At 38.5% G+C, this 14612-nt stretch overlaps 1 protein-coding gene across 1 annotated transcript; it reads right to left on the bottom strand.

Moving 5' to 3' along the window:
- Nucleotides 1–1565: 1565 nt before the first annotated feature.
- On the bottom strand, nucleotides 1566–14092 carry krt1-c5 (keratin, type 1, gene c5). Its single transcript, XM_042421601.1, has 10 exons — nucleotides 13959–14092; nucleotides 12293–12456; nucleotides 11108–11514; nucleotides 10622–10704; nucleotides 8904–9060; nucleotides 6888–7052; nucleotides 6215–6340; nucleotides 3975–4192; nucleotides 3229–3257; nucleotides 1566–2660 (listed from the first exon to the last, which is right to left on the bottom strand). Exons 3-10 carry the CDS (start codon nucleotides 11504–11506, stop codon nucleotides 2545–2547), a joined length of 1293 nt encoding a protein of 430 aa, XP_042277535.1. The 5' UTR covers nucleotides 11507–11514; nucleotides 12293–12456; nucleotides 13959–14092; the 3' UTR covers nucleotides 1566–2544.
- Nucleotides 14093–14612: the final 520 nt, after the last annotated feature.

The raw sequence follows: 14612 nt of genomic DNA, 5'->3' as shown, positions 1-14612 counted from the left end.
ATGCAAACCAGGATGGAGACAGTTTCACTTCTAACACCTTTGACCCATGTTGTGTCCAACACTTATATCAAAGTTGTCATACTGGGGAACATTAATCTAGGTTTTATTGTGACTGTTCACAGTGCAGGGAAAGCTTTCATGAAGGACAAAGCTTCAAAACAATAAATGATAAAAAAAAAAAAAAATAAAGCTTGTTTGAGAGTTTCTAGCAGTGGTAGTTACGGAAAGTAACTAAGTACATTTACTCAAGTACTGTACTTAAGTACAATTCTGATGTACTTGTACTTTACTTGAGTATTTCCATTTTAAGCTACTTTATACTTCAGCTCCACCAAATAGTGATTTTTCCCTCTAAACTTCTCACATGGTTTAATTTCAATAAATGTTCAAATGATCCAATATTTCACCAAAAATCAAAGACAAGAGAAAAAGTCCAACTTTGTTTTTTCTTTTTTCCTCTCCCATTAGTCATCTCACGACCCCTCAGATTTATCTAGTGACTCTTTGGAGGGGCCTAACCCCTAGGTTGGGAACCCCTTGACTAAACTATCTAACTGTATATAAAGTAATTGAAACTAGCTCCACCTCCAGCAGCTACAACAATAACATGCTGCTCTAACACTGATGCTTCAGCATTAATAATATAATGATGTCACATATAATAATATATCAGTCAGAGGAACCAAACCACTATTTTTACTGCAATACTTTAACTCCATCAAGCTGATAATACTTATGTACTTTTACCTAAGTAGGATTTTTCATGCAGGACTTTACTTGTAATGGAGTATTTTATATTGCTGTATTGGTACTTTTACTTAAATTAAGTTCATGTCTCCTCATAACAAACACTTCTCTGTAAAACTTCTCACATGAGCAAAATGCTTCAGTGATCAAGTATAAAACTCACAGGTTGAATCCCCAAACGGCAGCATAAGTGTATCTCTGCAGTCTTTAAATGGAGCACTTTGTCACATGAGAGACTATCAGATTTCTGAGAACTTGTTGAGAACTTTGTTGACCTGTAGAAATCTCAGCTGGGGAACAATAAACCTTTGACATGATTTCACTTTTTGTTGTTTAACTGTGAGCTTATTGTATTTGTGCCATCATGACATCTGACCCGTGTCACAGTGACCCAGAATAACAGCACAATAGCTTTTATTCACTGCAGGATTCGGTTCTGTGCCCTGATAGGCCGACAGATTTCACACTGTGTCGACATCTGAAATGTGTTTTCAGCATTTAGTGACATTTTTGTTACAACAGCACTTTATTACCTCTAAGCTATATATATGTACATGTGCACAAAAACATACACAGAGAAAGACATCGAAACGCAAAAGTGGCACAAACAAAGACCTGTTACCCGACACTACTGACACTACGGTTTTGTAGTTTCTGCCCTCTCGCTGCAAAATCATGTGTTACCTTGTTTCTCCGTCCTATTATGTTCCCTCAGTATCAGTCAAAGTTTCTGTTCGAGCTCAAATCTCTAAAATGATAAAAGGAACATTTACTGTATTTTTAACACTGCAGTTTATTGATACTGTACAGTTTGGTTGATTTGTTTAGTTCTACAATGAAAATGACATTACAACAGTCCCATTATTATTATTACTTTTACAGTGAAACTATTATGTGAATACCGATGAAAGATCAAGAGATGATTGTTATACAATGAAATAAAGTCCAAATACATTTACTGCAACCTTCCCAAAATCTCTTGAGTATTAAAGGAAACGTTTGACAGTTCGGAAAACAGGAAATTGTTTGTGCAGATTAAACAAACGAGATGTAACGCGTCAATTAATGAGCTTTAGAGGCGCTGATAGGCAGATTTTTGTTTACCTTTGTGCAGAACAATGCTAGATGTGTCCCCCTGCTTTCAGTCTTTATGCTAAGCTAAGCTAAGCTAACCAGCTGCTGGCTGTAGCTTCATATTGAAGATATATATTAAACAATTGTATGAATCTTCTCATCTAACTCTCAACAAAAAGCAAATAAGAGTATTTCCCAAAATAGTTGAACTCTTCCTTTAAATTCAAATGATCCTTCTTGATCTTAGAAACAGCAGTTTGACAGGAAAAATTTTTTAACATCAGACCTGCTTACTAGCGTCTCCCAAACATTTCATGTTTTGATGTCAACTGGGCAAACTCTGTCCTCTGAGGAGATTGTGAGATTTGGTTGAAAGCTGTGGAAAAGGCTAGTAAGTGGACCTTTTGATTTTCAAATGAAATCAAATGACGCTGCTATTCATTCCACAGAACGACACATTTCCAAGTCCCAGCACAATCTGACAGGTGTTTATTTTGATATTCGTTATGAAAAAGACTATTAAAGCATTTATATTATTATATTATGCTGATGAGTTTCTTCTGTCAGGGAAAAACCGATGATGTTACTGAAAAGGTTGAACTTAAATTCCAGTTCAGTAGATTTTTGGCAAACTTGAGGCTTTAAAACACAGAAACAAAATAACGAAGACATAAAACAAGAAGCTTTGGGTTTCAGAAGTGACGACTCTGCGGATATTTGGGCTCATTTTTTACGCTCCTCAATCTGCTCCACCTCGCTGGACTCATCCACTACTTTGCCGTTGATCATCGTCTGGGTGACGACTTTTACAATCTTCCTGGTCCGCACATCAGGGTCTTCTGTACAAAGAATTAAACCAGGATTAGTTACATCAACACCGACAAATGTAACCTGATGTCAGTAAACTGCACACAGCACCTACCAAACTTCTGTCAAAATACACAAAAACGATGGAAAACAGAAGAGATTAAATGTCAGTGAGTCCAACTTTCACTGGGTGAATCGTTGTTTCTTTGATGCTGTTTTTGCTAACCTTCATCAGCTCCTGTACAGTAGGTATCGGGTGATCACAGACCCGAGACAGAATTTCATGTGGGCAAATAGAGGAGTCTGCAAATTTTTAGGAAAGGAAGTGATGCTCCTAACTACAACAGCCACAGTCTGAAGTCTACTGTAAGATTTTAAGACAGAAAATATGAAAAGCTGATGTGAAAAAAACAGTCCAAGTCATCAGATTTGATCATGTTAGAGTGACTGAGGGAGGGCTAGATGCTGATCCTCTAACAAGTGGTTTATATGAATGATGTCCTGCAACAGTTGCCGTCTGTTCTATGTGAAAAACATGTAGCGAAGACTTTAAACAGAGAATCTAAATTAAATTAAGTGAATAAAATACTTCAGACTTACTTTTAGGAGGTGGAGGTGTTTCTTTCACCCTGTAGAACAGAAGAATATGACAGTTTAATCCAAGAAAGCAAAGTACCAAGTAGAGGCCTTGTTCACTTCATATCTAATAACAAGTTTGACACTTCAGGTTGGAGTTTTAATGCCACAAACATTTACAGCTGTGAGGCAAAAACTAATACTTGTCTAAAGCTGCAATGAGAAAATTAATCACCAACTGTTTTGATAATCGATTAATCGTTTACAGTCATTTTTTAAGAAAAAATTCTCTGCTTCTAGCCTCTCAAATTAATATAATATAATACAAATGAACATTTTCTGGTTTATTTAGTCTTCTACGACAGGAAACCTAGTATCTTTGGATTGTTGACTGTTGGTCGAGACGAAACAAGACATTTGTGGACGTCACCTTGGACTTTGGGAAACAGTGATCAGCATTTTTCAGTGTTTTCTGACATTTTATAGACCAAATGACAAATTGATTAATAGAGAAACGGATTAATCGATAATTAAAATAATCATTAGTTGTACCCTTATACTTATCCTTGTACAATGTATAAAAAACAAAGATTCAAGAAGCTTCAAAATGCTACAAAATCAAAAGGTTTACAAAGTTTTTTGTGGTTAAAAATCATTTGAATTTTTGCATTATTTAAAGAAAAAAATCTAGAAATGCATTTAACAGATTATTATTCTCTTATAAATTGATGTTATATCACTGTATTGGTGTCTAAAAATGTCTGACTTACATTTCTTCTCCTTCCAGCAGCCTCCTGTAGGTGGCGATCTCCATCTCCAGGTTCTGTTTGATGCGCAGCAGCTGTTCGTAGTCGGTCTTGTTGCGTTGCATATCCAAACGCAGCTGAGACAGTTCATCCTCCAGCTGGGTCAGCGCAGCCTGAAGACGGTCCATCTCAACAGAGTACTTATGTCCAGTTTCACCCAGGTTTCCCTCCAACACACCCACCTGTTAACAGCACATACAGCTAATGTTCAGTAACAACATATAACTGGTTGTGTTAAACAGAACCTGTATTAACAGAGTTTTGGCCACCTGGGGGCAGCAGAAACAAGCTGTAAACACAAACCTGACATATTATCACCAAATTAAGTTGATATGGTGAACTTACTAGCAAATAGTTGCCTTTTGACACAGTAAACAGATATGGAGAAACATTAGCAATCATTACGAGTCATGTTTCAAGCCACCTAATAAATGTAAGTCCAACATTCGGTGTGTTTCCATCGAACTGTTTTTAGTTGCAAGTTTAATTGTGAAAATTGGGAAAAAAATCTCAAAATGTCACAAAAAAGTTTATACACTTGGCTGAGGTGGAAAAGTTGGTGTAAAAGCAAAATGAAATGCAACAAAGTGCAACAGAACCAGATGTAGTGATTAAATCATGACGTAACTCTACGTTAAGCCTTAAACTTAAACTTGTTCACTTTATGCTCGACTGAGGAGACAAAACAGCAGCAGATGAAAACATCAGATCTGTGTGGACCGATGAAGAGACTATAATGGTCTTCAAACCAAGATGTCATATTTCCATCATGTTTTCTACGTTACTTTTCTCTCTTTGAGGTTTGAGTGACGCTCTTTTACTCATATGATCTCATTGTGCCTGCTTCTTAAATGCTTTAATGGTCCCAACTGTAAAAATATTTCCACCAGCTTTTTATCTTGATCAACCAACTCCAAATATTTGCAAAACAGCAGTGGATGGAAACAAGAATTTATGTGAATTTTCTTTTTACCGATTTTCTGGAAATTTGGTTAAAATTTATGCAAAATTTGGATGCATGTGTAGTTATTCACTCTGACGGCTCTTTTCTGGTCTCCACCAACTCCTGAATGAAATATCTGTTTCCTTTGTTGTTATGTTCACCAGCTAGTTGCTAACTTTGTCTGTCTACTGTTTTGCTCTGGGCATATAGTGGGTCTATCAGAGCTTTTTTTTTTTTTGCTGAAAGTGGCTGCCTGCCAAGAATAACGAGAGCTGAGAGAGTTTGCGAGCCGGAGCACCAAAACAATGAGACAAAAGACTCTAAAATACTGAGGGGAACTGCAGAGAGATAATTCTCTGTGGGTTTGTCACTATAGATATAAAGAATGTTTTAGTGCAGTTGTAAATAGTAGAAAGTGCACCTTTAAACAGCAAGAATGTCAACGACAAAGATAAACACTGATGTAGGTAAAAGCTTAAAGTTCTTGGCTTAACTCAATCTGTTCACAAAGATAATATTCAATATATATAATTTGCTCTTTTAGGTCCACAAAAGTGTCACCATTGTTCAGACAATCAGTGCACCTTTGATGTACATTTTTTCCAGCCTATATTGCTCTGAATGTTTACCTGTAGAGCTCATACGGTCACCAATCAACCAGAGATAGTAGGAACTGTCAACACCATAATATCTCTGCTATCAGGCTGAGCAAACATTCATGAGCTATATTTGCTTCCACCGAACACTTCTATACACTGTTTGATCTGCGTTCACAAAACGTTCGCCTGTCCGACTCTGTGTCTTGTCGCACTGATTGATTATTGGAGCAGAGTGAAATAACGGTGTACATTGTGCTGCTGGCAGCTCGCTGTTGACAAGGAGAAAGCAGCTGCTACATATAGATAAGCTCAACATGTTTGCAGAATATAGAGGAAGAGGAGAGGTGAAGGAGGGGTTGAGCTCTAAAGAAGCACAAGAATGGCATTTAACATAAAACTTCATTCATCTCGACAGGAGGAAACTCTTTACTTGACCTCATAGCAGGAGGCCACTCAATCGCTATGGTAACTATCTACTTATTTACTAAACAGCTAAAGAAATAGTTTGACATTTTAGGAAATATTCTTAGTCACTTTCTTGTGGCAGCTTTTGGGAAGGAAGTGAATAAGTGTATTTCCCAAAACTATTGCTTTGAGTAACAAACAAAGTGACAAAAAACAACAACAACACAGTGTTTATGTGTGTTTATACAGTCGTGTACCTGCTTGCGAAGACTGTCGAGCTCGACCTCCAGAGCCTGCAGGAAACGTCGTCTCTCACTGAGCTCACTTTGGGCACAGCGCAACGCCTCGTTGCTCTCCTTGACCTCCGACTGCACTGCCTCCAGCTGTGTACATACACGCAAAATTAATATAAAATGTCTGTAGCCTCTAATACCACAAAAACTGCAGAATAAAATCAGGGTTTCTGCAGTATTCACAAAGATTATATGTAAGACTCTTTAATACCACATGCAATAATACCAATGCAATGTAATGTAATGCCTTTTTCATGGTCGTACAGGTCAAACAATGAAAACTAACAGGGACAATAAGGTTAAATAAATTAATTCATTGACCTTTATATGACGTTTTTGTCAGTGTTTTCCAGCTGTAATCAATTAATGTGACCAGGACCCAGATAAGTGGCAGAAAATTAATGGTTGGATTAATCAATTACAAAATAAGTGTTTAATTTAAATTAATGCTTAAGTTGTTGCTCAAATTGCAGAGAAGAAAAAAACATTCAAAACCGTTTAAAATTAAATTTAAGACTTTTTAAAAACCTTCTTAGGCCTTTTTTTTTTTTAGGAAACTAACGACTTTTCAAGACCTGCAGATACCCTGAACATGTAGAAAGACCCCTGTTAAAGACTGAGTCAGGGAGAGACTGACCTTCTTGAGGTACCAGGCCTCGGCCTCTTCCTTGTTCTTGCGAGCGATGCCTTCATACTGGACCCTCAGCTCAGCCATGATGGCCCCCAGATCAGGACCCTGAGCTGCATCCACCTCCACGTTTACCTGCTCATTGGCCAGACGCCCCTTCAGAGAGTTCATCTCCTGAAACAGATTAAAGAGAAGAAAGATCAAACAACGTTAAATGCTGTAAAATCTTAGTTTTCATCTCACATCTGGAGCTCTTGAAAGCCTCAACCATCGCAGGGTAGTTTAGATGGGAGGCCATGTTGGAGGTTCAACATCTGATTTTAGCACCATCTACCAGTGGTGGAAGAACCCAGATGCTTTACTTAAGTAAAAATACCAATACAACTCCATAAAAATACTCCATTACAAGTCCTGCATGAAAAATCCTACTTAAGCAAAAGTACATAAGTATTAGCAGCAAAATGTAGTTAAAGTATTGCAGTAAAAGTAGTGGTTTGGTTCCTCTGATTGATATATTATTATATATGACATCATTAGATTATTAATACCGAAGCATCAGTGTTAGAGCAGCATGTTATTGTTGTAGCTGCTGGAGGTGGAGCTAGTTTGAACTACTTTATATACAGTTAGCTAGTTCAGTCCAGTGGTTCCCAACCTAGGGGTTGGGGCCCCTCCAAAGAGTCACCAGATAAATCTGAGGGGTCGTGAGATGATTAATGGGAGAGGAAAGAAGAAAAAACAAAGTTCAGATACACAAATCTGTTTTCAGTTTTTGGACTTTTTCTCTAATCTTTGATTTTTGGTGAAATATTGGACCATTTAGAACATTTATTTAAGTGAAACCATGTGAGAAGAGGGAAAAATCACTTTTTGGTGGAACTGTTAACAACTCATAGACATCTGAAATGTGACCCCAACTACACACTGCTTTTTGTAAGACGTCAAAAGCCAAAAAGGTTGGAAACCACTGGTTTAATCTTTAACAATGTGTTGTATTTTAAAAGCTTGTTATATTATCCATTGTGTCAAATCTTCATCTGAAAAGTAACTTAAACTATTAAATAAATGTAGTGGAGTAGAAAGTACAATATTTCCCTCTGAAATGTAGTGGAGTGGTGGTATAAAGTAGCTTAAAATGGAAATACTCAAGTAGTACAAGTACATCAGAATTGTACTTAAGTACAGTACTTGAGTTACTGAAAAGTAACTAAAGCTGTCAAATAAATGTAGTGGAGTAGAAAGTATAATATTTTAAGTACAGTACTTGAGTAAATGTACTTAGTTACTTTCCACCACTGTTTAAAACTGTGTCACAATAACCTAAATTTGGAAACAAATGTACAATATCAAAACCTGACAATGAAAGTTTTTCAAATGTGGCTCTTGAGTCAATGTTTATGATGCAGCTGCCAGACTTCAATACTCAATAAGTTTCTTTGGCCCTGTTTTTGTTTTCTTTTACATTTTTGGACTGCTTCAGTTTATACAATATGATTATTCACATTAAAAATAAAACCTGTCTGCAGGGAGTCACATTCCACATCCTGGAGACCACACCTGACTGTCCAAATACATAATCTCTGAGGTTGGATTGGCTCAAATACTCTTGTGTTGTGTGTACGGGTATTATCTTGCTATCTCTGAAAGCACCATGGCTACAAAGAGAAAGGGAGTTGCCGCACACTTAACATTATCATGTTTCAGATACTGAATACTGTTAAACCTTCAGGCCTGACTGAGTGAGCAAACACTAACAGCTACAGCTCAGGTTTGTATCTACCTGTTTCAGCTGTGTTACTGATACTAAAAACAAGCTCTGGAATGCATTTACAACTCTGTGATGGATGATAAGCCATGTTTAGGTGCAGGAGGATGTCTCTCATGCAGCTCAGAGAGCAAAGTGTGCTTCAAAGACATCCTGCTTTAAAACAAGAATATTCTTGACAACTTGTAAATTGATTAGGATGATGAGTAAACGCTCATTGATCATGTTTGACGTGACCTTCACCTTAGCAGGGATCTCACCTCGTCGTGATTCTTCTTGAGGAAGTAGAGCTCCTCCTTCAGGCTGTCCAGGTCTCCTCGGAGAGTGGCAATGATCTGGTCGTGGTCAGACTTTGCTCTCCTCAGAGCCTGACAGTCTCTTTCTACCGACTGGCACAAGGTGGCCTCTGCCTCCCATCTACAGAAAAAAAACACACACACAGAGGAGAATTAAAACTGTGAGAAAACAGTCATCAGCAGACATATGCAACACTCACATTTTATCATCACAGTTGAGTCACAGAGCTGTGCATCTGTTTTTCTGGAAGATAAAACCATGGAGATCTTTCAAAAACCAGGAGGTTTGGTTCATCCAGAATCAAGTGGATATCTGCCATATTTACAGTCTTTTTAGCATCAAATTCCCTCTTTATGTTTCTCTGTTGAGCTGTGGTGGAAGTATAGTAACAAAAAGAGGAATTTGGCACTAAAAAGACTGTAACGTTGAAAGATATCTACTTGATTTGACTCATTTGGATGACTGAAGCTTCATATTAGCTTCAGATCAACTTTAAAATACATTTTTGCACAGGAGGACTGTGGATTTACATTGTAAGCGCATCATAAAGGGATCTTCTAATGGTCAGTGTGAACAGGAGGAATGATTACAGCAAGAAAAACCTGTTTCAATGTTCATTTAGGCACCTGACTGTTGACTTAAGACAGACTTTGTGAACCCGTCCTTTAATCCAAACAAAGATGCTTGCTGGAAGTATCCGTTTATATATCAACAAAATAACAGTAGTAGACAAAATAGGCGAAAGGTACAAAAAAGCTTGTTAGGTTCACTTTCTAGCTTTTTCCAGTGCTTTCAATTTACAGCCTTCATCAACAAATGAACTTTTAATGCCTTTAATTAGCTGATGAAAGCTTTGAGATTCTCCTTTATTTAAGACCATTTTGCCAAACTATATTCTTGTTAATACATGTTATTGTTCAGTATTTAATACTGTATTTTCATAACTTTCACTCAAAACAATCAAAATTATATGTCACTTCCTGCTACCATCTTTTTCTGTATTAGGGATAGACTCACAGGACATCGTGCAGCTGAATGAATATCTTTGATCCAGATGTGCAGAAGAGTTTTGAGGATATTGGAGCAACACTAAGTGTCAAATGACAATCTGGGTTTTTGAAGATTTTTCAGAAAAGCAATTGCTTATCTTTGAATTTAGTGATACATGTGACGCACACACTGGGGCTCGTAGTGCAACACAAACAAGTGCAGGAAACCATTTATAAAATCCTAGAATGGATGCCCACATGTGAAAAATGCCATCCACTCTCATGCAAAGATATCCATGTAAGGTACACATGCACTTTGCTGCTAATCCCATAAATCACTGCCAATTGATGTATCACTCCTTGACATCAGGCCGCAGAACATACCATCAACACATTGTGAAAAATGAAAACTGTAGGTGTATCCTGACTTTACCATCTTTCCTTCAGCTTCACCTTGCCAAACTGTGGACTCCTCAGAAACGGATGATGTCTCTCTGACCTGCACAATGTATCACATCCTGCGCTAACTGATGGTTGTTCGGCTCCTGCGGGTGCCTTGAGCACCGTGGGAATGGGGCTCTTATTTCGCAACCTGACAAAAAGGTCATTTATTCACATTGCTTTGCAGTCTGGCGCTCCCATGTGAACACTCACAGGCAAGTAAAAGAAAGCAACCTCTGTGTGACACTCACTTGACCCTGAAGTCATCAGCCGCCAGCTTGGCATTATCAATCTCCAGCATGATGCGGGCGTTCTCCAGCGTCTTCTTTCTCACCTGAGCAGGGGACATGTTGAAGTTAATTGGGATCTGGCTTGTAGGATTAGAGATGACAAGTGCTTTTCTTATTCTAATGTACCAGCTTATATACTGTGACTGCTGGCACAAAGTCATATATGCTCTCACCACAGTACCACATTGTGCTTATTCTCATCTCAAACCTCAATTAAGTACCTTAAAAACATGATGAACAAATTAAACTACTACAAGTTTTACTTTATCTGTAGTGTCACTGTACCCAAATGTCATTTTGCTGCCTTCAGAGCTTCAAAGCAGCAACTTCGAAGGTTAATTTCCACTTGGAAGACACTTAACTTTCCATCATACTTAAATGCAAAAGTTACATTTTTGCTTTGTAGTAATATCTTGCATATACACATCTGATCTGCTGGACACTGACCTCCTGCCCGATGGCGTGTGCCTGAGCCATCATCGCATCGATGTCATGCCCTTTTGGAGCCCTCTCCAGCATAAGCTGCTTGATCTTCACCTCCAGCTCAGTGTTGGACCTCTCCAGCGAGCGCACCTTGTCCAGGTAGTTGGCCAGCCGGTCATTCAGGCCCTGCATGGTCTCCTTCTCGCTGGCGCCGACCGTGAGGCCGTTGAAGGAGAGGCTGGAGCCAAGCATGTTGAGGCCGTTGCCCACTGACACGGAGCGGGACAGGGACAAGTTGCTGACAGAGGACAGGGAGGAGTGGGGAGGTTTGGAGCGAATGCTGCGTCCACTGTCCCTCACAGATATGCTGGAGAAGGAGGGCTGGCGTACTGAGAAGCTGCGCACAGAGAGAGTGGAGGCCATGGTGTCCACTGCAGAAGATTTAGATGAATGTTAGTTAGTCTGTCCATCCAGGAAGAGAGATCCCACCTCTGCTGTTCTACCTCAGGTCTTCCTTTTCTTCCTTTTCCCCCATAAAAGTTTTTTTTATGGGTGGTGGTGGGTTTTCTTCTGTAAATTGAGGGCCTAAGTATAGAGGATGTTATATGTTGTAAAGATTGTAAAGCCCTTTGAGGCAAGTTTGTGATTTGTAGTTTTGAGGTATATAAATAAAACTAACTTGACTGGACTGGACTTATCTGCAAGTACAGATAAGTACAGACAGATAACCAGAAGTGAAAGTTTTGTGTCCATGTGAAAGACAAAATCACAGATCTCTTAGCATGCACCAGATTACTGACTAAGGTTGAAAGTTAATTTGTGAACTTGGAAACAGTCGTCAGGAATCAACAAGAATAAGGAAGAAGTAACTTTTGATTTCAACTTTTAAGCCAAAACGGCCTTTAAGTGCTCAGAAATTAAGGATATCTTAATATCTACAACTCCATAATGACTGCACATCTGGTGAGGAAGATGGAAAAGCCTCAGAGAAATGAAACCTGCAGAAATCTACTAAACATTAGACTGCTGATGGTCAAAATAGTGTCAAGTACTTAACATTATAGCTCTGTTCCTGCGTAAATCATTTTAAAATATGAGCTTCAAATCTGTTTTCTCATGTGTAAAACTGAAACCTTTACGGCTCATTTGGTGATATTAATTGATTATTGGTGAGGAAGAAGCACTAAACATAAGCATTTTGACACTTACATGAAACTCAGTTCTTCAGTTGGTCTTCTCTTGCGCTGCTCAGTCAAGTTTCAACCCTGATGGTGCGAGTTGTTGCTGGACCAGAGTCACAGGTGAGTTTGGATGCAGAGGCTGGACTCTCTTTGTTGGGGAGGAGCCACTGCTGCTGCTGGTTTGTCCAATCCCTTTGCAACAAAGAGGAGGATGTAACGTGACACCGTACAGTGAAAAAAAAAATAGCTGTGGTGCACAACAAAAGACTGGTCAGCTCATAATTTCCTTCAGTTAAATGAGGACAAGACAGAAATCCTCCTCTTTGGCCCCCCAAACATCATACCACTGTCACTGCCCAGAATCTGACATCAGACCACATGCTGAGAACCTAAATTTTAACAGGCGGGTAAATTCAGATGTCAGTTCCAGCTTCTACCAACTCAGAATCATATCCAAAATTATGCATTTTCTCTCCCCCTCTGACCTAGAAATAATCATTCATGCACTAATATCATCCAGGCTGGACTACTGTAACACCCTCTACCTACTGTAGGCATCTCTCAGGCTACTATTTCCTGTTTACAACTAATTCAAAACACTGCTGTCCGGTTATTAACAAGGTCCGAGAAATGAGACCACATCACCCCTGTCTTTGCATCCTTACACTGGCTCTCCATTCATTTCAGGATAAACCTCAAAATCAAAAAATAGTCTATGAATCTCTCTATGGTCTCGCCCCTTCATGTATCTCTGAACTTCCCCACCCCTTACAGCACCACCAGACCCCTCAGATCCTCCCACTGTGGTATGTTGGCTGTGCACCATTCATGAAAAAAAAATAGACCGGGGACAGAGCTTTTTCTGTAATATTTTGTGGAGTAGCCTGCCAGAGGCCTTTAGACAGGCTGAGTCTGTTGATGCTTTTAAGATGCACCTGAAGACCCACTTTTATTCTTTGGCTTTTAATTGTGTTTAACCTGTTTTTATTTCTTATTTCTTATTTATATCTATTTTCTTGGGTGTAAACCTGTTTCTATTTTAATCTTGCTTTATTTTCACATGTTATACATATACACTATGTCTTTCTGCTTGTATGTGTATATATATTTGTCTGTCTTTGTGAAGCACTTTGGTGCAAAACCTGTTTGCCTTTGAAAGTGCTATATTAAAAAAAAAAAACTTGAACTTGAGCATTAACTAAACAAAAAAATTCTTTTAAATTATTAAATGTAGGTTATTGTCAGCAGAATTGCAGGTTTACATGCAGCAGCTGCAAGTTAAGACACTTAATTTATTTCCTGTAACACTGAAAACACTAAAACAAAATCTGCTTTCCTTTAAATCTGAGCTCAAATTTAACTTTATTATTCAAAGAAGGACATCGATTGGTGCAAAAAATGCCCCTCTGGTAGATTTTTTTTTTCCTAATCTACAATCCATTCTGTTTACCTGTAAAACCACTATGTTTATTAGTGTACTGAGATGCTTTTTCAATGGATTGTGTGTTTGATCAAATAAACATTACATAGTTTAGAACACCCCATTTTCCAGTTTTTTATTGAAATTTAAGCAGTTCAGGTCCAGTGAAGAACCTTAAATGGTACAAAGGTAAGCGGTAAACAGCCAGAGATGAAAAACTGTAATATTATGCAAATAGTTCCTACAATTGTCCCAACTTTTGTTGAATTCTTACAAAGTGTATACCGACTTGATGGTCTCGGGCTCTTTTTGCTGGATCCATACTTGGTGAGGTGACTGGACTAAAAGGGCTACCACAGCATAGCCATGCAGTATCCTCTGGTCTACACCTACATAGTTGTTCAGGAGTTCATCCTACAGCAAGACATTAAACTACTAAACATTAGACATTAAATTACGTAAATTTTAATAAATACTGGAGAAATTGAGGTCTTGATAAGTAGTGTACATGATAGAGATACTAAAATAGAATCTAAACTTATTTAAACAAAATATTAGAGCAAAATATAAAGGAATAAATGCAATGGCTTGAGTCACCACTATGTTAATATGTTGTGAAATAGTAGTGCATTATCCCCACCACTCCTATACAGTGCACAGAGCTATATTTGGCCACATATCTCTATACAGTGACATCAGCCTCCTCGGGTCTTCGTTTGACCTGATTGGTGAAACCTGGAGCCTGAACCGGTGTGTCTGGCTGGAAACCGGGACTCTGCTGTCTCCACAGTGATCCCATTGAGCGTGAGCACAATGCATTCACGATGTGCGATGTGAGAAGCCGGTTTCACCTGAGCACGGCCCGGCGGGATGGGGAGAAACGGGAGGAAGCAGAAACAATGGAGGAAAAGAATGAAAAGAAAATGAA

Source organism: Thunnus maccoyii, chromosome 9 (genome assembly GCF_910596095.1).
Source record: "Thunnus maccoyii chromosome 9, fThuMac1.1, whole genome shotgun sequence".
NCBI classification, from domain to species: Eukaryota; Metazoa; Chordata; class Actinopteri; order Scombriformes; family Scombridae; genus Thunnus; species Thunnus maccoyii.
Note: the sequence above shows the minus strand (reverse complement) of the source record. Positions and strands in the feature narration are given on the sequence as shown.

Bases quoted from the DNA above. Each gene is read 5' to 3' on its own strand.
- krt1-c5 (XM_042421601.1), bottom strand. From the start codon at position 11,506: ATGGCCTCCACTCTCTCTGTGCGCAGCTTCTCAGTACGCCAGCCCTCC. The intron at 7,053-8,903 runs GTGAGATCCCTG...AATCTGTTTCAG, and splicing joins TCAAGAAGAATCACGACGAG to GAGATGAACTCTCTGAAGGG. The intron at 3,258-3,974 runs GTAAGTCAGACA...TCTGTTCTACAG, and splicing joins CTGCTGGAAGGAGAAGAAAT to GGTGAAAGAAACACCTCCAC.